The 25,249-nt window shown below is 36.7% G+C and overlaps 1 protein-coding gene across 1 annotated transcript; it reads left to right on the top strand.

The window, feature by feature from the left end:
* The first annotated feature begins 2,905 nt into the window (after positions 1-2,905).
* On the top strand, positions 2,906-19,636 carry prdm1a (PR domain containing 1a, with ZNF domain). Its single transcript, XM_088909637.1, has 7 exons — positions 2,906-2,969; positions 4,544-4,792; positions 8,398-8,517; positions 10,793-11,045; positions 15,678-16,780; positions 16,999-17,127; positions 17,669-19,636. The coding sequence occupies exons 2-7, from the start codon at positions 4,610-4,612 to the stop codon at positions 18,236-18,238; spliced, it is 2,358 nt and encodes a 785-aa protein (XP_088765763.1). The 5' UTR covers positions 2,906-2,969; positions 4,544-4,609; the 3' UTR covers positions 18,239-19,636.
* Positions 19,637-25,249: the final 5,613 nt, after the last annotated feature.

Raw genomic sequence — 25,249 nt, 5'->3', positions numbered from 1 at the left:
GGAGGCATGGTTCAACAGCCAGCAACGCACATGCAATTACACAGAATTAGACCAGCTACACGTTTGGCAGCTTGATCGATTTGTAATTGTGCACGGATGAGTTGGTGGATCATTGTTGCCGCTAACCTCTTTAATGCTTTTAATGGATCTTCCATTGTGGGATTATCCCTTCTCAGAACAATATCTAAAGCACTCCTTCTACAAGTACCCTGATGAAAGTAGTGGTAGCTTCTGTCATTGTTTGGTGTCACCCCTATAAGTCAAGTGTTGAAGTTTATGAAGAGCTCTTTGCTATAAATGAGATGGTCAGGCATTGAAATGTAACCCTTCAATCTACCTCGCCTAAATAAAAGACATTAAATGACAATCAAATGGTAATATGAAACAGATCAGTAAGAACTTGAGCTTCACAAAAGAAAGTGCACTTTTAAAGCTATAAGATAATTCTGTACATAAAATATATTAACTTTTATTTCATGGGTACACCTGATATAATGGTAAAAACAAAGAGAGAATGTAAAACGTAAAGGGCTATACAGTTATACTTGGCAGCGCATGCAAATCATGCAATTGGAAAATTTGAATGTTAAGCCTTAACCTGTACGTAAAAACCAGTGCTGGCTAAGTTTATTTCCCCCTGAAGTCAAAATGGAAAACATTTTGCAATTCAGGTTTAGTTTCTTTTCTAAAAACAAATAAATAGACTTGCTTTATGGCATGCTGAAAAAATGTGCAATTCCATGTACAGAGAATAATTTATGCCTTTTTCGTGATGTCCTATGTACTCCCCATGTTTTTGTTAAAAGCAGGAGGGAGCCTTGCTTGTCATGTGCCTGGTATATTTTACTGCAAGTGTTTAGCTCTCTTCTGGAGAACAAAAGCACAGTCTTCAAATGATATCAAACCCTTGAAAAAATAACAAAGCAGCTGGATGGGATATTCACTTTTGTTTTAAGGAGTTTCCCCTCCAGGCTGAGAAGCCACATTAAACTATTGTATAAACAAAAGAGCAATTTGAATTTCACTTCAATGCAGTTCCCCACCCAAACCCAACTCCCCTCTCCTCCCCAGTCCTTTATTAAGTGGGTTTCTGAAGTGAGCCCTGAAGGAGGCAAGATCAGCTAAAGTGGGTTTTGTGAGTTTTTTAAAAAATGTGGGTGGGGGTCTTGTGGGCCAAATACATAAGGCAAGCTTTTAGAGAGATGGGTCTAACTTTTGAGGTTTTGGGATGAACCACATTTTGGTTTCAAAGGGGAATTCTTCGTTTTTTGTCTCAATCCTATTTGCTGTGTAATAACGGCAACTGGAGCCCAAATGCTGCCATGTATTGGGACATCGAAGGCTTTTAGTTTTTAACAGGACAAGTCGTCCGCTTCCAGGAAGCAATTGCCAGAGAGCTTGTGAGTGATGTGGTTACAGATCTGTCACTGACAAGAGGAAGGAGGGGGGTGTTTGAAGAGGGTCTTACCTCCCTTCCTCCTCCCCCAGCGCTTGTTTTCTTTTTTTATTATTCTTTGCTACCCGTAGCCCTCCTCAGTTAGCCCATGCCTCACACAGACAGCAGCTGAAGCTGTGTGGCATCTGTCAGTTGCTGGAGTGGAGCTGATAGCATCAGAGGAAACCAGTGGGGATTTCTCAAACAAAAATGTAATACTGTGATACAGCTATTCATAATGCACCCTGCAGCGTCAGACAGAGAGCTACGTGTTGTACACATGCTTCACAAACTGCTGATTAATGAGCAGATTACTATTTATATAAAAAGAGTGAAAATTGACAAATGACCATTTTTATGTTTTATGCTAACTCTACGAATGAAAAATTCCTTCTCACAACTATTTTTTATCAGGAGGACTTTCATTCACTTCATTTAGTAACATAAGTTACTTTGGTGCTCTGTTCTATGTCTCCTAGCAAATATTAGTTTGGATTTTTGGTTGCCTTGACTTATTTTTAAATATAGTCACTATTGATTGAACAAGCATTCAAACAATAATTGGCAACAAACGTAAAAAGTGCAAGGCATCAATGTAAGCTAATTCCCTCGGGCTTAGCAATCATCTGGGTAGTGAAACTTATGTTCAGTTCTCAATGGTTTCAGTTTCAGAGTAAGACTGGTACAGCTTGCAGGTGGCACCTAATGGGCAAGTATCCACATAACTTTTCTTTTCACAGTCCCTGTGATGATGGCATAGGGTTATTAGAGGAAGTCAGGATTTGTGGTTTGTTTTGTAATAAGAAACAGGAATGGCAATCTGTGCTCCCCGCAGTAAACAACTGAGGGTATTGTCTCCCTTCTTCACAGGATGTCCTTCCGTGGGCAGCAAATGGTTGCGTAGGAAGGAGAAGATCAATAATGTCTCCAACAAGAGAGAAATAAGTTTAGGTCCAAAGGATCCCAGGGGAAAGTTTTAATTAACCAAACTTGGTTAAAATTAGCCATACTTACTATTCTTGATTTGTGCCCTACATTTTACAGCTATTAATGGCAACAATTATTTTAAACCCCTTTTTGGTGTAAGCTGAAGTTCTGCCCTCATTTAAACTTTCCCTGATATCATTAGCAAAGGGTTCTATAAGTTGTTTCTCCTACATTGAGAAACCGAACGCTAGTGTTAATAACAAAACGAGAGATTTGGCTTGTGGGAAGGAGTGACAAGGAAAAGGTTGCACAACACGGCGTGTCAGTTAAAACCCTTTTATTGCTAATGAAATATCAGTTAAGCAGCTGGAAAGGAAGGCAATTGTTAAGCATTTTGGAACTGAAAGCATGTTAGCGTATCATTTTCCTGAGGAGGAGTCAGAGCAGGCAGGGCAGTGGAGGATTAGACCTTAACAAGCGAGAAGACACACACAGAGCAGGAGCTCTCCACAGCAAGGGAGAGGCGTGAGTAGAGCACCTGTCTAACACGCAGAGGAATGAATACACACTCTTAAGCTCTGTGTGTGGCTCCACTCAGAGTTTTCCAGTAAGTAAGCCCGCACCAGACTACTATTTAAAAAGTTATTTTTGTGTGGTCTTTTAGAATTACAATGTCTATAGCATATTTTGTACTTTTTTTGTTTTTTGAGTCGAAGTCTTTTTGTGCTTCTTAAAGTCTTAACCTTTTAAATCTTAAGAGTCTTGCTTTAGGGTGTACTTCTGAGTTTCATTATTACTGCTTCATGGTTAAGTACAGCTGTCATTTATCATACAACCTACAAACCTAATCAAGGTTCCACTATAAAAAATAAAACATTTAAGTTCCTTTTTATTTCAGTTGACTGTTTTAAAATCTTCAAAGCCAGTTCATGCTTGGTATATATTTTGTGTAAATTGTTTGTGTTTAAAATTCTTCAGCCTACATATTATTTTTCTTCTAGAATATGTTTTTAGTTTGTGTCTTCTAAGAATCCCACCAAGAAGATGTGAGAAAAGAAACTGTTTACAGCTTTTTTTCTTGTTCTGTGACGGAACACTGTGGCCAAACACTTGCCTTTTCAAAACTGTCCTTGCTTTTGCATTTGTTTAGATTTCTTGTAATGATTATCACAAATTGGCCGGAGCCTTGCAGAGGAAGTTTTTGTGATTTACAGACTTCGGAATTGCTGGTTTACTCGTGAAAGTCTGTTGTCATTGTGACGTGTACAGGAACTGCTTCTGTTGCCTGCAGTCCCATTCACTCCATTGAGGATACAAAGAGGACGTCAGGAGAAGGTTGTTTTTGATGCTTGTTTGTGCCTCTGCAGCCGGTGGGAAAGTTTCTACTCCCTCCCCTTCTTGAGGAAGGCTTACCGGTTCCGCTCCTGCGGCACGCTGCTTCCAATTTTAGCTCCATTCAGACGCAGACTGCAGTTCCTTCCTCTTCCTTCCCTTGTTTGTGACACTTTTTCCACAGTCTGGAGAGACCCTCAGTGGCCATGACCCCAAGAACAACTGCATGCGTAAAAGGGGTTTAATTGGATTTCGGTTTTCCTGTAAAAAGAAGTACATTGTAAAGCTGAAGTTGGGGGAGAATCCAAAGTCTGTTGTGTTTTTTTTTTATTCCTGTATTGATTTATTAAATTGTCAGTCTTGTAATGATTTCCCAGTTAAAATGTCTTAAAAGCTAGTCACAGGCAACAAATATCAAATAAATGAAAAACTCCCTTTGCTAAAAAAGCTTTGCTAATCAGATTACTGGAATCAGTAGCTCAAGTGTCTATGTAGTAAGAACCATTGTGCAAAAGTTCTTTAATCATAACTGGTTAAACATTTGCTACGTCAGTTTTTTGTATACATTCCATAATTAAATCTGATGGAACAATACTTTTAAGAAAAAGTCCTATTGTCTTCTCACAATGAGTATTTTCTTATCAGGACAGAGGCACATACCCAAACTTCATAAATGGAATTCAGGGTATGCTTTTCCGAGTCTACCCCACTGCCTGTTGCTCAGCCTGTACCAACTGTTCCCTTTTTGCATCCTGAAGTACAACAGACTTGCCTATTAGTCACTCTGTCTCGAAGGAAACCACAGGCTGGAGGACAATGAAGATAAAAGCCTTTCTCTTTTCATTTTAGGCTGCCTCACAGCATAGCTCGGATATTTTAACTGCAGAGGAATCGCAAGAGACTGGCGAGTTCACCATGAAAATGGATGTGGAAGATGCTGATATGACAAAGTGGACAGAGTTAGAATTTGAAGAGAAGTGTACGTACATTGTAAAGGACCATCCCTGGGAATCCAGCACTGACAGTGGAAGCTTGACCCGAGCTGAAGCCTCACTACCAAGAAACTTGCTTTTCAAACATGCACCTAACTCCAAAGAGGTAAGCGTGGATATATGTTTTCTTTATAAATAAACCGATTTGTAGGTATTATTTTGGGTAAATAGAAACTTTTGAGTTTTGGGCCAAAATACTGCTGGTTTTCTGTTTATGACCTAAACTGCTGCTGCAGTGTGTAAAGCTTGTTGTAGAAAACGCACAGCAAATATGAGATCCATTTTCACAATTATAATGTTAAAATTATCAATGTTGTTTTCTGTGTAAAAATAAAATGTGTTTAGAGTTTATATATAATAAAAATAATTTTTATTAGTGTTTGGTAAAAGTGTACTGATTTTCTAAGCTAAAAGTATGCTTCAATATAATTAAAAGAGGCTACAGTTACCAAACCTCATCTGAAAGAGTGCAGGTATTTCTGTAGACCATGATGTGGTACTGTAATTAAAGCCCATTTGCTTAACTTTCCCACTGTCGGTCTTGTTTAAGACCGGGTGGTATACTCTTCTAGCTGATTCAATTAACTATGATTTCAGGAACTTAAAGCTTGTTAAAGATGGCTTTTGCTTTATTTACAGTAAAAGATGAGTAGTAAAGTTCCCCAAAAGTTTTGCTAAATAGCTTTTCTCTCTGTGTGGTCAGTAAGTGCACAGCTCCATCAATCTCTGCCAGAGAACATATTACAAAAGAGAACACTTGAATTCAGGTATCAATGAACTCCACCAAATCAAGAACAACAATAGGGGGTTTGTAATGTGAATATAATTTGACATCTCTTGTCACGTTAACTTTGATGATACAGTAATACAAGTTTCTACAAAGTACTGTTTGTCTCCAAGCAGTTTATGTCAGCACATCGTATATTTGTAATTAATCTCCTTTATCTGTTCTGTTGACAGTGTTTTTAACTAGTCCATGATAAAATAACAAACCTCCATGTTGAGGTTCCACATACTTTTCCCCTTGTTTCCATTTGACAGTATTAAGGGAATGCAGACTTCTCACAGATTCAGAGGAAAAGAAAAGATAGAACAGTATGTGTTGGACCACATTGTAGCTCGCAACAGACTCACCACCTTGCGAAAGTGAGCCTTCTATTTTTTTTGCTAGCCTCACTTGATTATATTGAATTGATCTTCAAAAAAAATGTTTTCCTTGCATTGAAGATTATAATGTAAACATTAACTAATTGCTAAAAAACAAAATAGATCTAGTTACAAGCATTGGGAAATTAATTAAATTAATTTAAATCTTTCTTTAAAAAAGTTTGTAATTTAACACAGACACTTCCCAAAGTTATGAGTATTTGTTAAATCTGTGACAAAACAAGGCAGTGTTTACACTTTGAGGAGTTGGGGGTTGGGAGAAGGTTCTTTAGAAATCATTGGTTGATGATCAAAGTATATTGATGGACTGTTTGGAAGACATTGTGAATCTTTGTTAATAAGTTCTTAGAGAGTTGACTTGGCACTAATTTAAAAAATGATCTTTTAACTAACATTTTCTATTGATTCTTCGGGGAAATTCCTTTCCCCCTCCCTCTCCCTTTCAAGTGTTCATTGCATTACTAATAAAAAAAGAAGTGATTGACTCTACTTGTGATTTTGTTTCATCAAGAGGTGTTGTACCTTGAAGAGATTAAGATAAAGAAAGAGTGATCCCTGCTTTGAAAGAATTTAAATCATAAGCATACAGTTCCTTTGTCATTTAAGAAAACGTTTGAAGGCTTTAAAACCTGAAGGTATTTAGAAAGCTATACTTTTTTGATGTGCTATTTTGCTGTATTTCCACTTATCTGTTCCTCAAGACTATTTTTCTAAGACCGTTTTTATTATACAGCCAAAACATAAATTACAGTCATTTGCTTAAATGTACTATTAATTTCTTTTGAAGATGTCAGATTTTCAGTGACCATTGCCAATGAAAAGGGCATCATGCGCTGCCATGGATTTTATTTCTTTGACTAGCTGTAAACTTTGATCCTAGAACAAAAAAGGAAATGTTTATGTTTCTTTTCACGTGCAGCCTGACTGCAGAAAGAAATGAAATCAAAATGGAACTGGACTGTTTGAGTCTGGGAGGATGGCTTAGGGAGGGTTCAGGTCTTGACCTGAACTGACGGTGACAGATGCCTTTTTTAGACAGAGCTCAAAGTTTCCAAAAGATGGCTTCTGTAAAAGGGGATTGATACTTGGCCATTATTTAAAGCCTTCTACCTGAAGTCAGTGACCTGTTTACACTGAAGGGGCAGTGTTAATTCAGGAGGGCACTGGTCAGCCAGATTTGCTTTCCCTTCACAGCTACTTCCTCCTCTTCATTTAAACTGGCACGGTACAACAGAGTATTTTAACTTTAATAACATTTGTAATTTCTTTAATAATACCCTATTTAGTGTATACAAGGACATTGTTACATTATCTTCGTCTCATATAATTTTCATTTATAAAGCTCTTTTCCAAGCCCAAGGACACTATACAGAGTGATAAAGGAAAAAAAGAGCAAACAGATTTATATAGAGAGAATGTAGAGCAATCAAGACAGGCCCTGGTAAAAACTAAATTAAGTATATAATGTTGTTATAGAATAACGCAGCGATAGATAATTTTTATTCTGTTCAGTTAATCTTTTTTCTACTGTTTAAAATCGTCAAAGATAATTTAGTAATTGAAGTTAGTTGTTTTGTGTAGGTTTCATAGTCTTCAAAAGGTTTTTTTTTAGTTTTCTTCTAGTCAGTAACCAGAGAGTGTAACAAAAAGACCACTGCAACAGCAAACTGCATATTGGACTATGAAGTAATAGTTAAAAGTGTCACATCTGTTTTCCTTAAATGATTTCACTAACATTTTGAAAGCTCATCCTACCTTGTCATTTTTGCTAAGGGTTTACGGTCCCTGTAAATTGGTTTTGACAGCACTACCTGTAATGATGTTCTGCTTAACCACCTGAACTGTATGACTGTTTTTTTCCTCCACACCCTGTGTACAATGCCCACCAGCATTCTGATTCATCAACAGTGAGCAGAGTAATGGATTAGTCCAGGTATTAAAAAAGCTTAGTTTTACATTTCATGAGTTCACCTATATGACTGAAGGAGATTTTACAAGCCTCTCTTACCTAAGGCAAACTATGAATGGGAAGATTTTCACCTATATTTTGAGTAAAGGCACATGAATGAAGTGTCAAAGTACTATTAACCTTTTTTGTGATTAACACAAAATGGTCAGTCTGCTCTTTAGTGAAGTCTTTTATTATTTTTATAGAGCTTCAGTAAATTAGTGAAATCTAATGGCTAATAAATAAGGTGGTGTTGCTTTGTTATTAGTTTTATAATGGTGACTGGCAGCAAAGTAGTTCATTTAAAGAGTTGTTTAAAGATAGTGTCCCTTAGAACTCTGCGCTGGACTATTAATAAACTTCAACTGATGACTTTTTTTAAGCTTCAGTTTGATATCATGCATTTCCTTAAGTAAAAAAAAATCTTGTCAGGCATGTTTTCTATGCCTTTTGGGTCATAGGGTCGAAGAATCCCTTTTTATCCATTGTGTCTGTAAACAGCTTAATATATCTAAATATCTGCAGTTTTTAATTTAGGGACATGCTTAGTCTTTCATTTAGAAAACAAAAATCACATAATACCTTCTTCTTTTTAGGTTATTGGTGTTACAAGCAAGGAATACATACCAAAAGGAACGCGCTTTGGGCCCCTTGTAGGCGAATCATACACAACTGAGACTGTTCCCAAGAACGCAAACAGAAAGTACTTTTGGAGGGTAAGTGTTTTAAAAAAAAGCTTCAGAATGATGCAAGATCATTTTTTCTTTTTCATAATTCTTAGAAAAAAAACAAATTGGTCACTTCCTGTTCTGTTCATCTAGCACAGGGGGTAGGGGTTTGACTTCCTGTGTGACACTGTATATCTGCATATTTACAAAAAGTCACTAAAGCACTCTTATTAGTTATCATGGCAAATTAGCTGAGCTAATGTCTGCTCTTTTGGGAGCTAAGTTTTTCTGTTGGTGTAGAATGACGAAGACACAGCTGGGGCTATTCTTGGCAGTGTGTGCTGCAAACCACTCTCAAGTAATGAAAGAGGAAGTTAATTTAATCCTTTCACACACTCTTTGTTTTTTGTAGGTGACTTGCATTTGTTAATATAGGTTATACTTCTCAATTCTGAAGCAAAAAAAACAGTATAAGAAAGTTTTCTTGACAGAGCATTGAGAATTAAATTGCTATCTTAAAGGAAAGACTTAAACAGAATCTGTTTTTTTTACACGGCATCCTTTTTGACGTAGCAGTAAAATAGGTATTTCATGACGGTAAATCTGCAGACAAGTCTACAGCTCAAGTTGACTCAGCAAGGAAGTGGGTTTAAACTTCACTCCATAGGCAATGTCTGCTCTCCAGAAAGTGCATAGTAATAATAGCAGTATGCTTTTTACAATAAGCTTTGTCATTAGACATTAACTCACTTCTGTAGCTGTAGTTGATAATTTTACGTATAGAGAGAATGATACCAAATGATAGTGAAAGAGATTTTTTATTCCTTACAAATTTACAACTATAAAAAAGAACAAGCTTTATCATTGGTATTATTTGTAATTACGTCCATTTGATATTAAGGTGTTTATTTTCAGGATTATATGTATAGAAACACATCAAACCTCTATGCACTGTCTTTGTTGAACTGATAGAACTATATGTTTTTATAAGTGGTATTTTCATTCTTGTTATGAATTTTCCTTGCGTTTGTTTCTGTGATCATAGTTTTATGGCACTGGTATGAATTCAGTAGCAGTGGCACACACTTCTGGCAAGTACAGTAAATTACGCTATGGAAAGGTACCGGGCTTTCTAAGTAACTTTAGAAAGCAACTTCCCTTTTAATTTACAGTGTGCAGTGTAATGGTACTAGTGTTCCTGGAAATGAGATGTTCAACGTAAACAAAACAAAAAAAAATGTCCCCGCCTCCCTACCTTAATATACATTAACACCTTGTAGTACCCGTGTTACTGTTCCATTCATTTTCTCATAAGAACTACACCACAAAGAGAATTATCTCTCTCTAATCTCTTTGAAGAGACCACATTTATTTCCCCCTTTCTTCATTTACAGGAAGCTATGTATCAGCAGAAATAGAAAAGAAAGTTCTTCATCTCTTACTGATCTACTGAAAGTGACCTGTGTGTTTATCATTTTCACCATATTTAATCAGGAAGCCATACTTCTGCTTCTTAGCTTTTCCGTTCTTCACTCTAATTCAAAGGGCAAAGCTGTAGTGTTCTTTTCCTATTTTTGTACCAATATTTTTAATTGCATTAATTTTTAAAGACAAACGTCTATATGATATCAAAAGGGAACCGTAGTAATATCCCATAATTGAATAAAATAAACATTTAATCTGTTTCCTCTCTTCAGAAAATTAATGGCACAAGTTTCTTTAACGGCTTGTGCACCCTTGATAAGTGTTTTAACCTAAGTAGGATATTTGTGGAAGTGTGCATTTGTTTTCCTATTGTTGCACCACTGTCATCACTTCTGGCATGTGAGCTCTGTATTCTCAACATTCCAAATATTAAAAGATAGAAGAAACCTTTTGCAAAAAAAAGGCTGCAGAATTGCTTTGTGGTAACCTTGTATGGGGGCGTGAGGAAACTGCAAGTAGAGAGAATGCAGAAAAAAAGACTGAGGCTTTAGATTCACTATGAGACTTTGAGTGACGTCAATGTACTTTATAAGAACATTCAGAACTGAAGAAGTAGTAGCACCCACTTGTCTGTGTGTGTTGAAGCAGGAGGATTGTAGAATCATAGCTATCAAATTCTTTAGAAGACTTTTTTTGTCACAATGATATACTGAATTACAAAGATGGAAAAGGTAAATGGCTATTACTAGCCCCTTATTATTAGCAAGGTCTAACTTTTCTCTCTACATGTATACAGTGCCTAACGTATAGCTGAAATACTAGGTGGGAGAAGGGGTGACAAAACCTTTTTAATTAAAGCTGGGAAAAAACTTACAACTATCACTACATTTATTTGCAGATCTATTGCAATGGAGAGTTCCATCACTTTGTTGATGGTTTCAATGAGGAAAAGAGCAACTGGATGCGTTATGTGAACCCAGCTCACTCTCAGCAGGAGCAGAACCTGGCTGCCTGCCAAAATGGAATGAACATTTACTTCTACACCGTCAAACCTATTCCAGCCAACCAGGAGCTGCTGGTGTGGTACTGCCCAGAGTTTGCTGAACGTCTGCATTACCCGCCCTCTGGGGACCTTATGATGCTGAAGCTCAGTAAGTGCCTTTATTCTCCGATATATTTTCATTATACTTGTACATGTAGCCTGCTGTTTTGTTTGTCATGTTAAACACATTATGACAAATGCCAATAGTGTTTCCTTTCAACAGCAGTAATAAAAATCTTATACTGAGAACATTTGTGGGGGAAAAAATGCTTTGTATAAATTAATTTTACCATCGAACTCTATACATTCAGTTTCTCATTGTTTGACTGTAGCTTTAAAAGTGTTTACCTCCAAGACAAAGATTTATCCTTATCGTAAATTATTTCTGAGTTTAAAGGTATAAACTGTAGCGAGACAAATGGGTAGGGAAAAGAGAAACTCGTGGGAAGTCCGTGATTACTTGATGCATCATATTTTATGAAATTGCTTAAAATGCAAAAGTACTTTCTTAAGCAGTAGGACATTTTACTGCCTCAGACCCTGAAATGAGAAGCCTTTTAAACTGGTGTTTTCGTCAGAGGCTTTTGAAGAGATTTAGTAATAGTATTTAATTACATAGCACACTTGGTGTAATGCCATAGTCATCTGTACTTAAAATGTTCTTTCTTTGTAAAAGATTGCTTAACATACTTTCTGTTGTTGCTTAACTGGTAATAAAATCTAGTGTTGAAGGGCTTTGAAACAAAGTAAAAGAAATCCTTGCTTATAGGTGTGGCAAGACAAATTTTAGCTTCCATTCCTTGTGCAGCTCAGTATCTATAATACCTAAGCTATTATTTGAATTGTGAAAGATTAGTTAGTTTCCATATCAGGATACAGAATGAAGATATACTTTCTCTTCACTAGACCGCTCTTATTACCCGTCTGTTGCTTTCTGTGTTTTTGTCACTCTTTGGAGTATAAAAGGTAATTTCACAAGTACATTCAATTAACTTTGTACACAGTGGTAAAACCTGGTGAGTGATATCTCAAAACTCCCTGCTGTGGGGGATCAAATATGCTCAATCATACCAATACAGGTGCTAACCAGAGTTTAAAAGTGAATATCTGAATCAGCAAAAATGTATACATGGGCAGTTAAGGAATCTTCAGTACTACTTCTGTCAAGAGTTGACTAGAGCCTCCTACATCAGTTTGCAATATTATATATAGAGAGAGAAATTAAAACCAGGTCTGTTTGCTTTGTAAGGGAGTTTTACCAATACATTTGCAGAAATAGAAATGATCTCTCATTTGGAACTTCTCTTTCTATGATGTGTAACGCAGAAATAAACAAATGGACAGCTACATATATTTTGCATTTTATATTATTTATTTTTTAATTACTTTTCCATTGGTGAACAACTGTGTGCCTTGACTTACATTGAAAAAGAATCTGAATTTGGGAGGAAGCTCAAATAGGTGTTTTTACCCATTTAGAGAAATGTTATTAAAATTAATAAGCGCTATTTGCAGACGTGCATGTCAGTCCTATTTGCTCACAAAACTATTAGTTTGGCACTCAACCTTTCTAATTGTTTACTAAAATATTTACATTTATGCACCTTTATTAGGAGAGGTTGCAGGGTTAGAGCCTGTCCAGTTGTATGGCACAATTATTTGGCACTTAAAAAAATCTTCATTGACTACTTGAACTTCCTGGCTGCCCAGCCCTGATGACAGATTGATATCTTTCTGATAAGCCACTGTTTGTTTTTTGTCTAATTCTCTTAGGAGATTTAAGTCCATTATCTCTGGCCTGATCAGTGCCTTCCTGATAGTGGCACTTACTGTGTTTATTCACTGCTGCTGTCCCAGCCAGAGGCATTGATAACTCAGAAACACCACTGTTGTAAGCAGATCCGAATTCCCGCAGTGGAACTAAACCCCCTCCCCATAGCCCTTAGTTTGGAGGTGTTAAAATAGTGAAAAGCATTTCAATGGTCATGTAAGAACCAAGTCCTGCCAGAATGAAAACCCTTAACAGTGAAACAACTGAATTTAAAGAATGGAAAACAAATCCCTAGCCTTTTTGCGCTTTATCTCTAACTTAATCAATGCCATTGTTTGGCTCCAGTGTGCTTTTAGTAGATATCCTGTCCACACCAGAGAGTACATATGACATTCTTTTAAGAATTTGAAGTTGTAAGCGACAGACAGCAAGGACTATAAGTTAAGTTGGAATATGATATTACATTGTAAAAATTGCCATCAAATAATCAACAGATTATTTTTAATATATTCCTCACAAAGAGCATTAATGCTAATTTCATCATGAGAGACATTTTGGCACTGTAATGTAATGTAATTCTGTCTTACAAAAGGGTCATTTGTAAAATTTTCCAGCCCTTGTTAAAGTTAAAGCTAAAGCTGCTCATGTTTACCCTTTATTTAAATACAATAGGAAATCCATTGAAAAGGTCCTTTGCTGAAGCTTGTTTGTTTTTGCTTCATAGTGATAAATGTTTGACAGGGGCTTTCATGTTTTGAATGGCCTGCTTTCTCATGTCCTCCTTGACAAATCTGGCAACTTGAAACACTTAATATGGAGGACTTACCTCTGAGGTACTTTGATTGACAGGTCCTGACTGATACTTCAGGTGCCCCCCACCACTGCCACGTAAAAAACTATCACCTTTTCAGATTTGTTGACAACATTTGTTATTGATGGGAGGCTCAGGGGATGGACCATAAACTCCAGACAAAAGATGTCATGGCGCTGCTACTTCGTGTGAGAGTTTATAAAAACAAAAAAGGAGGTTTGAAGTATAAAGGAGACCTGGCTGTTTTTCTTGCAGGCCACTCAAAAGAATATTTAAATAAGCTTTGGCTTGACCTTATCTGTCTTCTGACAATTTTTTTAGCTGCGTGTACACTGTAGTGCTTTAATAGTTCATCTTTATTTTCTCTTTGCCCTTTGGCTACATAGTTCTTCATTCATCATCTAAAATGATTTGTAATTTAGGCCTAATTAGGCCATGTATTTGCTTATTCTATAGCTAAAATGCCCCAAAAGAGCATTCCTTAGCTTCAGCATTCTCTTTTTTTAATTGGAACCATTTTCATAGATGGCAAGTCAATTTTGATTATACCTAGAGCATCTAAATTTAAAAAAATGTGTTATGTTTAGACACACGTTACTAAAATATTGTTAAAAAGGCTTGCCTGAACAATACTTAAAAATAAACAAATGTAGAAATATTGCCAAAGCTGGCCTGCCAAGATTGTAGAAACCAAATACCGTATACTTAGCTGTGTTGTGTTGAGTACTATATGACGTCCCTATTATCCTTCTCCTTCTCTGCACCAAACCCTTGTTTTTCATTGCTAAGCGGTTGAATTGGCTAGCGAACCACCCATTGTGGTTTGGCACAAGCTGGCTCACCATGCCTGTCATCTTCAACATCGCTGTACCTCAGGACTACTGTTCATACAGACTTTATGACTTGATACTGGATAAACTGGAAGTGGGGAAAAAAACAATACTGTAAAATGTCTTTTGTTGCATTCAACTTTCATGTCGGGGGTCTCCAAAAGGTGAAAGAAAATGCTAGGGCAATACATAAGTCTGTGAGGGAAATTAATGTTGATGATAATTCTTTGGAAACCAAATTATAGACCGTGGTAAGATACAGTTTGCATAACAGAACTATGACAAACATCTTTCAGTAAATTCATTTATAGACTGAATGATATATGATTTCAACATATACTTCAGCAAAACAAGCAGCACAGCGTCTAAAAGATAAGTTATTACCACTGCTATTTATTTGCATAGATGCTTTCATTGTAGGTGACCTACAGTATAAAGAATTATTACTTAATATAATCAGTAAAATCGTACAACAGTTGTGGGTGTAATAATGTAAAAGAAATCAGCTTTTTTTAATTCATCCAAGAGCACCACAAGTGCCACAGAAACAAAATGAAATACTAAGAACTAAAACACCATGTTATGTTAACACCCAGCTTGTTTGTGTTCCAGGTTTACAGTGAATAAGAGCAATTAACAAGTTACATTACCTGTCTTAAGAATTAAAAAGATTAGTACAATATAGTGTAAGAATTACTGAAAAATGTCTCGGGTAGATTACAGGTGATCTACATTAATTGCATGCAAGTCTTGTGAGTCAGCTTCAGGTGCTGGAAGGTTGATTGGGGTTAGCTGGTCAGATTTCTGTGAGTAATACATTCCAGCACCAAAGAGAGAGAGAGAGAGGAGAATGAAGGGGCTCTGGAAGTGTGTGGTACAGAACTTTGGAAGATTGATTGCAACAAGAGGTGTAGGGAGGGATAAGAGACAAGCTTAGGCATCAGCAGGATGGCTGAAACCGTGGTTGGCAATAAACCTCTAACTGCATCAAGTAAATGGGTGAGCCAGTGGGGAGCCAGCAGTAATGAAGACAAAGTTTCAGGAACAAAGAGAAATCCAGAAAAGAGAAGGAGAGAGAAGGGTCAAGAGCGACACTGAGATTCTTGGCAGAGGTGGAGGGGGAAAGGGTGGTGGTGGATTGCACTGAGTGATAATTTAATTAATTTGGATAACATTAATATTAGTTTCATTTCAATTACAACATAATGCAATGTCAACTAAAATGTGCCTTCTTTATTGACCAATTCAAATAAAAATTGAAAAAATGAAATATGAAAATGATTCAGTGGAATAAATAAAGTAATAAATTGCTTTTTTTATTCTTCACAGAACAGAGCCTTATGGAAGCAAAGCAAAATGCAACAGAGACTGACGGTATTCAGGAGAAAAGCTCAGGGAAGAAAGAACACAGTGTTTCAGAGATCCTGAAGGGAACAAGAAGAGACCCCGTGCGACCACAGTCAAGTCCCACGAAGTCCTTGCAAGATTCACCCACGAAACCCAGCTTGGAGCAGCCTTTCTTCCCCCGAGTGGTCTACCCCGTTCGCCCACACATCAATGAAGAATACTTGAAAGCCAATACTGTGTATGGTTTAGACCGTCCAAGTTATGTCACCCACTCCCCTGTTCAGTCTTCTGCCACTCCCAGCCCTTCAGCCCGCAGCAGCCCAGAGCACAGCCTACAAAGCAGCAGCCCACACAGCAGCCCAGGCCTCACCCTCTCTCCTCCTACCCCCTCCTCTCAGGAACACAAAGAGGGCCTTCCATTCCCCAATGGACTTTACAGCCGGGGTGGTTTGGGTCATTACCCAGGTTATACCCCACCTAGCCACCTTGGCCCTGCCTTCTTACATTCATATAGCTCAGTCAGTCCTCACTATTCCAGGTACCTGTTACCCCACTATCCAGTTGGCTGCAACAGCATAACCAGCCTGAATGGGTTGGGTGCTGGGCCAGTGGGAAGTCTCTTTCCACGTATGTACCCTCTCTACAGCAATCTGTTGTCAGGGGGCAGCCTCTCCCAGCACATGCTAAGCCAGTCCCCTCTTCCCAGCATGCTGCCTTCAGAAGGGGGCCGACGGCTCCTGTTCCCCTCTGAACCTCACAGGGATTTGCTTATTCCGGCGCCGAATAGTGCCTTTTCTGCCACTGGCCTGGCCTCCTCCCTCAAGGACAAGCCATCCAGCCCCAGCAATGGCTCTCCCACTGCTGGAACAGCCGCCTCCTCCTCAGAGCATGGCATGCCTACTAAACCTACCTCAGCCATGCTTGCCAGCAGCAGGAGTGAAGAAGAAGCCATAAACCTGACCAAGATAAAGCGCAACATTACCGGCTACAAGACTCTGCCTTATCCCTTAAAGAAGCAGAATGGAAAGATCAAATATGAGTGCAATGTCTGCAGCAAAACCTTTGGGCAGCTGTCAAACCTAAAGGTGAGTATTTTCTCAATCCATGAAAAAATATTTTTAATTTTTCACTCACACATTTTCATTTGTTTTTATTCTAAATTAAAATATTAAGATATTTTGCATCGCACCTATATAACATTTATCCTTGTGAGCTTCCCACTTTGTCAAACTAGTATTTCATTGGTTTACCTTCTTTGATTGATAGGAAAGTGTCTTCACAATTTTATGTTTTCTTTCCTCAGGTGCACCTTCGAGTCCACAGTGGGGAGAGACCCTTTAAATGTCAAACCTGCAATAAAGGATTTACACAGCTAGCACACTTACAGAAGCACTATCTGGTCCATACAGGGGAGAAGCCTCATGAATGTCAGGTAAAAAACCATTTCACATTGTTTAAAAAGATTGGAACATTAGCAGTATTTGAACAAACAATGAACAGATTTATGCTTGCATTCATGTAAAAGAAAGGCTACAAAGAAGAGAAGGCTCATTTGGTTACTAGTAGCTGATTGATCCAAGGATCTCATCCTCGAAAGATCTGATGGTATCTGTTTCAATAAAGTAGCTGAGCAGTTTGAGAACCATGAATCCAGTGATCCTGTGGATTTTGCTAACAAAACCAAGTTTTGCCCTGAAGTGCAGCTGCCTCTGGAATGTTACACTTCTTAGAGTGCATTACATTGTAAATTTTCAGTGTTGATGTTTTTTTAGAATGTACTTTATTGTCATTTTATGTTGGCACTTTTAGATTTGTTAAGGAAACAAAGCATGTAGGGTTGTTTTGTGCTTCAATTTTAGTATGATAATATATTTAGTCATTGGTAGCATTTGTCCTTTTTCAAGAATGAACAACCCAAATCTAATAGTTACACTGGAAAGTTTATGTCCTTTTTATTCCTTGTGTTTTTTTAGGTTTGCCACAAACGCTTCAGCAGCACCAGCAACTTAAAGACCCACTTGCGGCTGCACTCTGGAGAGAAACCATACCAGTGCAAGCTGTGCCCAGCGAAGTTCACACAATTTGTCCACCTGAAACTACACAAGCGACTGCACACCCGTGACCGGCCACACAAGTGCCTGCACTGTCACCACAGCTACATTCACCTGTGCAGCCTCAAGGTCCACTTGAAGGGTAACTGCCTGGCTTCCCCAAACCCTAGGGGCCGCTCCCCCGAGGAGCTCAATCATATCAATGAAGAGATCGAAAAGTTCGACATCAGTGACAATGCCGACCGCTTGGAAGAGATGGATAATGTGGACGTGGAGAGTGCTGTGGAAAAGCAGATCCTTAACATGCTGTGGAGGGAGATGGACCTCAAGGCTTCATACCACAAGAGCATGGGCAATGGGCTGCGATCCACAGGCTATGGCTTGTACGAACCCAACAATGAGACCTCCGTCATCAAGTTGCCTCACAGTAGCCCACTACCTCTTTTACCTATAAAGGTTAAACAGGAATCTCTAGAACCCATAGACCCTTGAAACTGACTGCCTATCTTACTAAAAAATATTAAAGATATTTATGACTCTCTTGAGAGCCAGGGTGCCTGTAGCAATTCAATGTACGCAGTCAACTTCATTGTTACATAGCAAACTTGGCTTCCTCTGTCAGGGGACCTCAATTCTCAGGGCTTAAAGAGGCATTGATATGGACTATTTATAGTCATTTTTTCCACTTATGTTAATGACAATCATTAATAGATGATTTTGTTTTGTTGTTGCTCAATTATATATCTTCCTTAATTTATTAATATTTTTCATTGTTAAAAGCAATAATTGGAAATAATGTTTACAATGACTGGGTGATTCATTGTAATTGAATATGTTATTTTTTTGTTGCCATTCTTTATAGATGTATACTTTCTGCACATCCCTTTGTCACACTAGGAAGTAATATTCTTAAGAAAGAGAAATGCACGGTAGTGACAATGAGAACAGTATTCAGGGTTTTACAAAATGGAAGAAAAAAAGAAAGGATTTTTGCTTTGCCAAAGGTGGACATTTGAAATGATGAACCATGGGATCATTTGTGTAAAAATCTGGTGTAGTGTTTTGTTTTACTTTCTTTTTCCTTGTGAGACTTTCCTCTTCCTCAGTATTTGTATTTGTATAGAGTTGTGGTTAATTTAATTGAAAACAAAAGGGCATTTTTGTATATTTTCAACAACAGTTACCTCAATTTGTGTGTCCAGTGATGATGGGGAGGAGCTGTAATATTTATCGCTTTGCTACTTGAAGAGTTAAACCAAATGTACAAAAGCCCAGCTTTCAGTTTGGCCCAAAGAATAGGAGAAATCCTTTTGGATGTAGCATGTCAGCTGCAAAACTGGGAATGTTATTTATAAAGAGAATTAAAGCAGTCAACACCAAAATGAGATATTTGAACTTGGGTTTTCTGATATGAGGCTAGTTACCAAAGTTCAGTTTCTTTCATATACCAAAAAAGAGAAAATACTGCTTATGTAAATAATAGTTAGGTTACTTGGCCAGCATCTGTAATATAGCTTTTTCAGTGTTTAAAACTCCCCGTTGCTCGCATTTATAGCACAGACCAAAGCATCACTACTCTGTCTCTGGACACACTACTTCCTTATTGTTCACTCTTTTGATAGAATTTCACACATTCTTTTCGGCAATAGCTTAAAGATCAAGCTTTACGATTGTCTCCCTGCTGACTGCATTATTCACAACAGCGCCACTGAATGTAGCCACACAGCAGTTGAAAGCTTTTCTTGATCTATGACCAAAGTTTCTTCAGCTTCTGCTTCAATCAATAGAGGAAAAACTGTTTTGTATGTTTACAATCTGGTTTACATTCTTATTTATGTGCAACTTGTCAAAATGTAAATTATGATATAAATGTTCATTGTTCTATCAGCATTTTGGTGTTTTTACTCTGATCTACTGATGCATAGTGTGTAGGAAAACAAAACGTTTTTTGAAGGCAGTTATTTTTACAGATCTGTTACTGAGAGAAAATTTAGAATGTGTTTCTACTTGTAGTTGCATTTTTTTTTTAATTGCAGTGTTGAATACATCACTCCTTTTTTTGTACATCACTATTTACTCTATAAAATCCATCCATCTTCTAACCGTTTCATCCAACTTGGGGTCAAGGGACAGCCGGAGCCTATTCCAGCAAGCAACTCATACCCTGGCAAAATTCATTATAGGGCACATACTCACACCAAAAGTCAATTAACCTACCATTGTGTCTTTGGATTGTGGAAGGAAACTGGAGCACGTTGAACAAATCACATGAACATTGGGTGAACATATATACTCTACACAGATAGCGGCCCCGGTCTGGAATTAAACCCAGAGCCCCAGTGCAGTGAGGTAGAAATGCTGTGGGCTGCCTTATTTGCTATATACTATATACGCTACTGTGTTTTACGGTGTTCACACCACATGCCATAAGAAGATTCATCAGCCAAAATGTTTCTTCTTTCTACTTTTCAGGTTGGATTTAACCTTTATTTGTTACTTTGTTACACTACAGCTTTAGAGGACAGTCAAGGTTGTGTTTTTTCAGTACTTATGCTATAAATAATTTATACCATGTTTAAGACATTTTCTAAAAATAGGCTTTCTGGCCATAGCTGACCCCAGTCCCAGTCTGGCAGTAATTTATTACAAAATAGTTTCAGTAATAAAACATCAGCAAGGTTACAATTGATTTAGATAGTATAGTAGTTTTGGTCAATTTTTGGATTGGCAAATTTTGTTTTACTCAGGAATGGACAAGCGAATACAAATGAAACTATGGTAGGACATTTTACATTGGTGCTTTATTGTGTCACTTTTGTCAAAGAATTTCATTCTAGAATTTTTAAGGGGAAAAGTGATTCCAGTATCACACAAATACCCAATGTCCTATTATCTGGTTCAATAGAAGTATTAATCATGTCTTTACACACTTCGTTAGAAATTACTTAGGCATAAAGATTTAGAAGAGTCCAGCTCTGTAGACTACAATTACAGTAGTGTAGTCTCCACTTTACTTACTGCCCTTGAAATGAAAGGCACTGCAAATTATTTTAAATGTAAAGCATGAACTTTGAGAACTGTATTTTTCATGAAAAGTCTTTTCACAAACCATTGCAAATATCTGTTATACTACCCAAGAATTCTAGGATTTTTTTTACTTTTGGCTCATTAAAATGTACATTGTCCAATTAGAATGAGCTTGAGGGTAAATTATATTTTAATGTGTTGGATTAATTTTCTCTCACATTATTTACCTTTTTAAGAAAAAGCTAAATATAGCAATCAAATTAAGGGAAGAGTTACAGATGTGAACTTCATTTCATACTCCTACACTTTCTTCAAAACTCCTGCTCAGACTTCAAACTACTTCAAAGCCCACAGCAGGTTCTCAGACTATGAGAACAGAACGATGAGTTTTCTTCTTAGCCTGACTAGGAGGGATTCAACTAAATATTTGACAGTACCACACAGATGATGTAAATTGTAGGTAATCCAGGGCAAACTTATTTGAATCACTGCCACACTGCTTATTAAGAGACATAAACAAAGAGCTGATGACCTACAAACTATGTAGTGTAATCGGAAGCTTTAACAACATAATTTGAGCTCCTTGACATGACTTGGTATTTTTAAAGCTAGACCCGTAAATGACAAGTCACTGCTTGTCACAAACCACCCCTTCATTTACATTCAGGTCATCACAGCTCTTCTTACCCCGTGATAAAAACGAAAGCTTGTGGTATTTGGCTGTCAAGTTCTGAAAAACGGCTTGAATAGTGTTCTGCTTTTCTCCTGCTAGTTCTTACTAAAGTGTAACTATGTATTCTTATCTTGACACAGCAAGTTCCACTATAGCTAAATGTCTCATCGCACCCAAGTGTGTGATTTGTTATTACCAAAATTGAGTGGGCGAAAAGAGCAGCAGATGGGATGACCTAGGCAATACCTCATTTCATCTACACCAACAGTGAGAGAGACATAAAATGAAATGCAATCTCATCCAAACTAAATGCATCCCTTTGAATTCATATACCGTTCAGGGGTACAATGAAAGAGGGGAAGGCAGTGGGTTATCTGGCAGAAATAGCAGAGGGTAACATGACATACTAATTGTCTCTAGTATAAAACAGGAAAAAAAGTCAAGGTATATAATGCTGGAAAAGGAGACACAACTCCTAAAGCTACAGACAAAGAAAGTGTTTGTTTTGTCAACACATATGTGTAGCTACACTATACAAATAAAACATGTTTCAGGTTTGAACTTGTCCATTTTTTGTTCCTAATTCTGACCTCATGAAGAGGAAAAGACAAGCTTTTTACCATGTCATATGCCAATAATGAAAAAGATAACATTCCTATCGGACTGTCAATCGGAAATGTTTGAGACTTCGCTCTCTCTCCTGAGGAGAATACACCCTTGTCTACAGATGCAAAATGTTTGTCTGCCTGTAAATAGCACAGCCCCTGAGGAAAAAAGATTTACAGCATTGAATAAGAGGCAGAGATGGAAATGAAATGGGAAGAAATGTAAAACTAGATGGTAAATTGCATAATCATTTATAAAACAATGGTAGTATGAATTGGCCACTGGAGAATAATTAGTTTCACTGTGACCACTTAGAGAAGTTAAACATTTGGGGCAGAAAATAATGAAGTCTAAAAAAAAGGTCTGAAATGAAAAAAAACATAAGTAGGTATAATAGTTCTACCAGGTATTTGTAGTTTCTCATCTACAATTAGTACAATTAGATCTGTGTGATGTTATACAATAAGTTCTAGCAAATTCTATTTCTTTAAAAAATATATATTTTTTCAATTAATATTATACGTACCATACCTTAATATTTCAAGTCTTTAGTGATTCAGGTTGTTTAATTTAACTAACCATAACTTCCCGAGAACAGAGACTTTTAATGATTACATAAAATTTTAATGTTAGTGATTGTATTAAATTTTCTTGATTAGATGAATGCTTTCTGCTGCATTTGAATATTTGATTCAACATTTACAGTAAAGCAAAATATGATTATATGTAAGCTTTTTAAACTCTAGCTTTAAACTTGTATACATTTTACTAACAGGTAAATGGTACCACCACCTTTGTGACACAATTTGTTTTGATGGTTCTAATATTTAGTAGAAACAATGTTGTGCATCCCTAGGCCTCTGCATTTCAAAGAGTAATTAAAGAAAAAAAACATATTGCTTGTGTGCAATTGCTTCTGTGAGAAGTTTGTGTGGTTTGTCTTTTGATTATGGCTTTGTTAAATAGCATTACTCAGGGACTTCACCTTATATAAGGATATCCTGAATGGAACTGTCTCATTTGAAATCCTCTCCGTTTGTCATAAACCCCCCCAAAAAAAAACTAAAACAGAGAGTAAGCTGACCTTTGAGCTGACAGGTCTTCTATTACAGCATTGAAATCGATTCTTGGTCACTGGTTATGATCTTAAGGTATGTGTAAACAGTGTAGTTCCTTTGACATGTTGATGGGGATATGTTCTTCTGAAACTGTACTAGCACTTCAAAAATTATTAATCAAGTGTTATGTTAAAATCCAGAAAAAAATAATTTTTAATATTAATTCAACATACTCTCTTTATATAATTTATCATATAAAAACACTTAAAATACTACTGCAAGGTACATACTTAAAACTATTCTGACAATTGAAATTAAAATCACTAAGTAAATACTTTATTTTAGAGTGTTTTAAAAAATATTAAACTCATATGGTAACAGGTAAAATTGGGTATCTGCATTATATTTATAGATGTATATTCCCAAATAGGTTTTTCAGGCTCATTGGTTTCTAAGCACATAAAAAAGACCAAAAACCTTTCATAATTGACTGATACTTGATTATATATTTAGTAATGTCTTTCAAAGTGTGAATGATTTAAGAATGTAGGCACACTTGATTTTACGTTTTTATGCAAAGGACGCGAAGCACCTTAAATGTTTACTTTTTTTTACATTTACAAGCAAATTTCTGAGCATTTCCTAAAATATGAGAATTCACTGAAATGTAAATATTTAGACGTTATTATCCTTTTACCGGAAAAAATGTTCTGCATGGTGTCTTTCAGGTTATTCAGACATTACAAAATATGTTAGGCTTGGGAATGTATTTTTTCTCCGGATGTTATCAAGAACACACGTAATGGACATATTTTACTTGTCTGTGTTTCTGGAATTGTGGCAAAATTCTAACCACAGCACCAATTCTGCCTTCAGACATGGAAATCTGTTATACATTGGAATAGATGGAAGGGACAAACACAATTTTACAACAGCTAATTGACAATCTTGAAGGGAATTTTAAGATTCGGCACTAAAAACAATTTTTTTTCACCCCCCTCCACCCCTCTGATGTGCTCTATTACCAGGTATTGTAAATATGGGTTACAGAAAACAAACTGGAACTCGATGAAAAATTGTGGTTTGGCTTTTAATAGAACGTTTCTTTATAAAACCCTGGGTCTTACTGAAACAGCTTTAAATGTTTAGCCTACACAAAAGTTTCAAGATCAAAATGTTTTCTTTTTTAATGCAAAGGAAGTGAACGAGCTAGAGCAGGGGATGAGAGAAGAAACTAAGGTATCTTCTCTAACCTTTGACATTTCTTTTATCCAAATTCTGACTTCATTTTACATTCCTGAGGTCTGTTCAAAGACAATGAAATTCAATCAAATTCAATGAAATTGTATGAAATCATCATGTTATCATGTGGTACAGTAAACTTTGACAGGCCTTTTTATGCTTTTTACTTAAATTTGCTTTACTTTGTGTTCATATTATAAATGTAAATGGAAAGTTCAAATATTCATTTGATTCCTTTTAAGAAGAAAAGAAACAAAAGCACTCCAAAGTTCTTCCTAATATGATCACCAGGAAGGAAGGGGGAGGGACAACCTGGAGGATAAAATTAGAGAATGAGGAACCAAGAATAAACAGCAAAGAAAAACCTACTGCATAAAGGAAATTGGAGATGTGCAGGTTCAAAGGATGCCAACAAGAAAGGAAATTAACTTATTAGACCTTGGCAGACATTCATACTTCATTTTATAGTTCCACTTATGGCCAACTAATTGTGGCACAGATTATTAAAGACTATTGCCTACTGCTCATGCTCCCATTTAACAACAGAAGTTGTGACAACTTAGTTTTCCAAGTGTACATCAAGAATGAAATGAAAGCAATGGAAGGTCAGTTAATGACACCCCCATATTAAGTCTTTCCATGTTCTGTTTATATACTGTACATGACATTGATTTAGTTAAAGTGAACTTAAATGTTCTTTTACTTAAATACAGCTTGTTAAACAATAAAGTATCCTTTTTCCATAGTCAAGTCTCTTTTTCTGTATCTGTGGAAATGGGATCTCTGATATACTATTTAAATGAATATAAATTCTAAGAATATTATTCAGTTATAGAATATTCAGTTTGCATTTAGAGACATCAAAGCCAATTTGATATTTCTTTCTATAATTATTGG

This window comes from Atractosteus spatula, chromosome 2 (genome assembly GCF_055471065.1).
Source record: "Atractosteus spatula isolate fAtrSpa1 chromosome 2, fAtrSpa1.hap1, whole genome shotgun sequence".
In the NCBI taxonomy this organism is placed as follows: Eukaryota; Metazoa; Chordata; class Actinopteri; order Semionotiformes; family Lepisosteidae; genus Atractosteus; species Atractosteus spatula.
The sequence above is the reverse complement of the archived record's forward strand: the minus strand, read 5'-3'. Positions and strand labels throughout refer to the sequence as shown.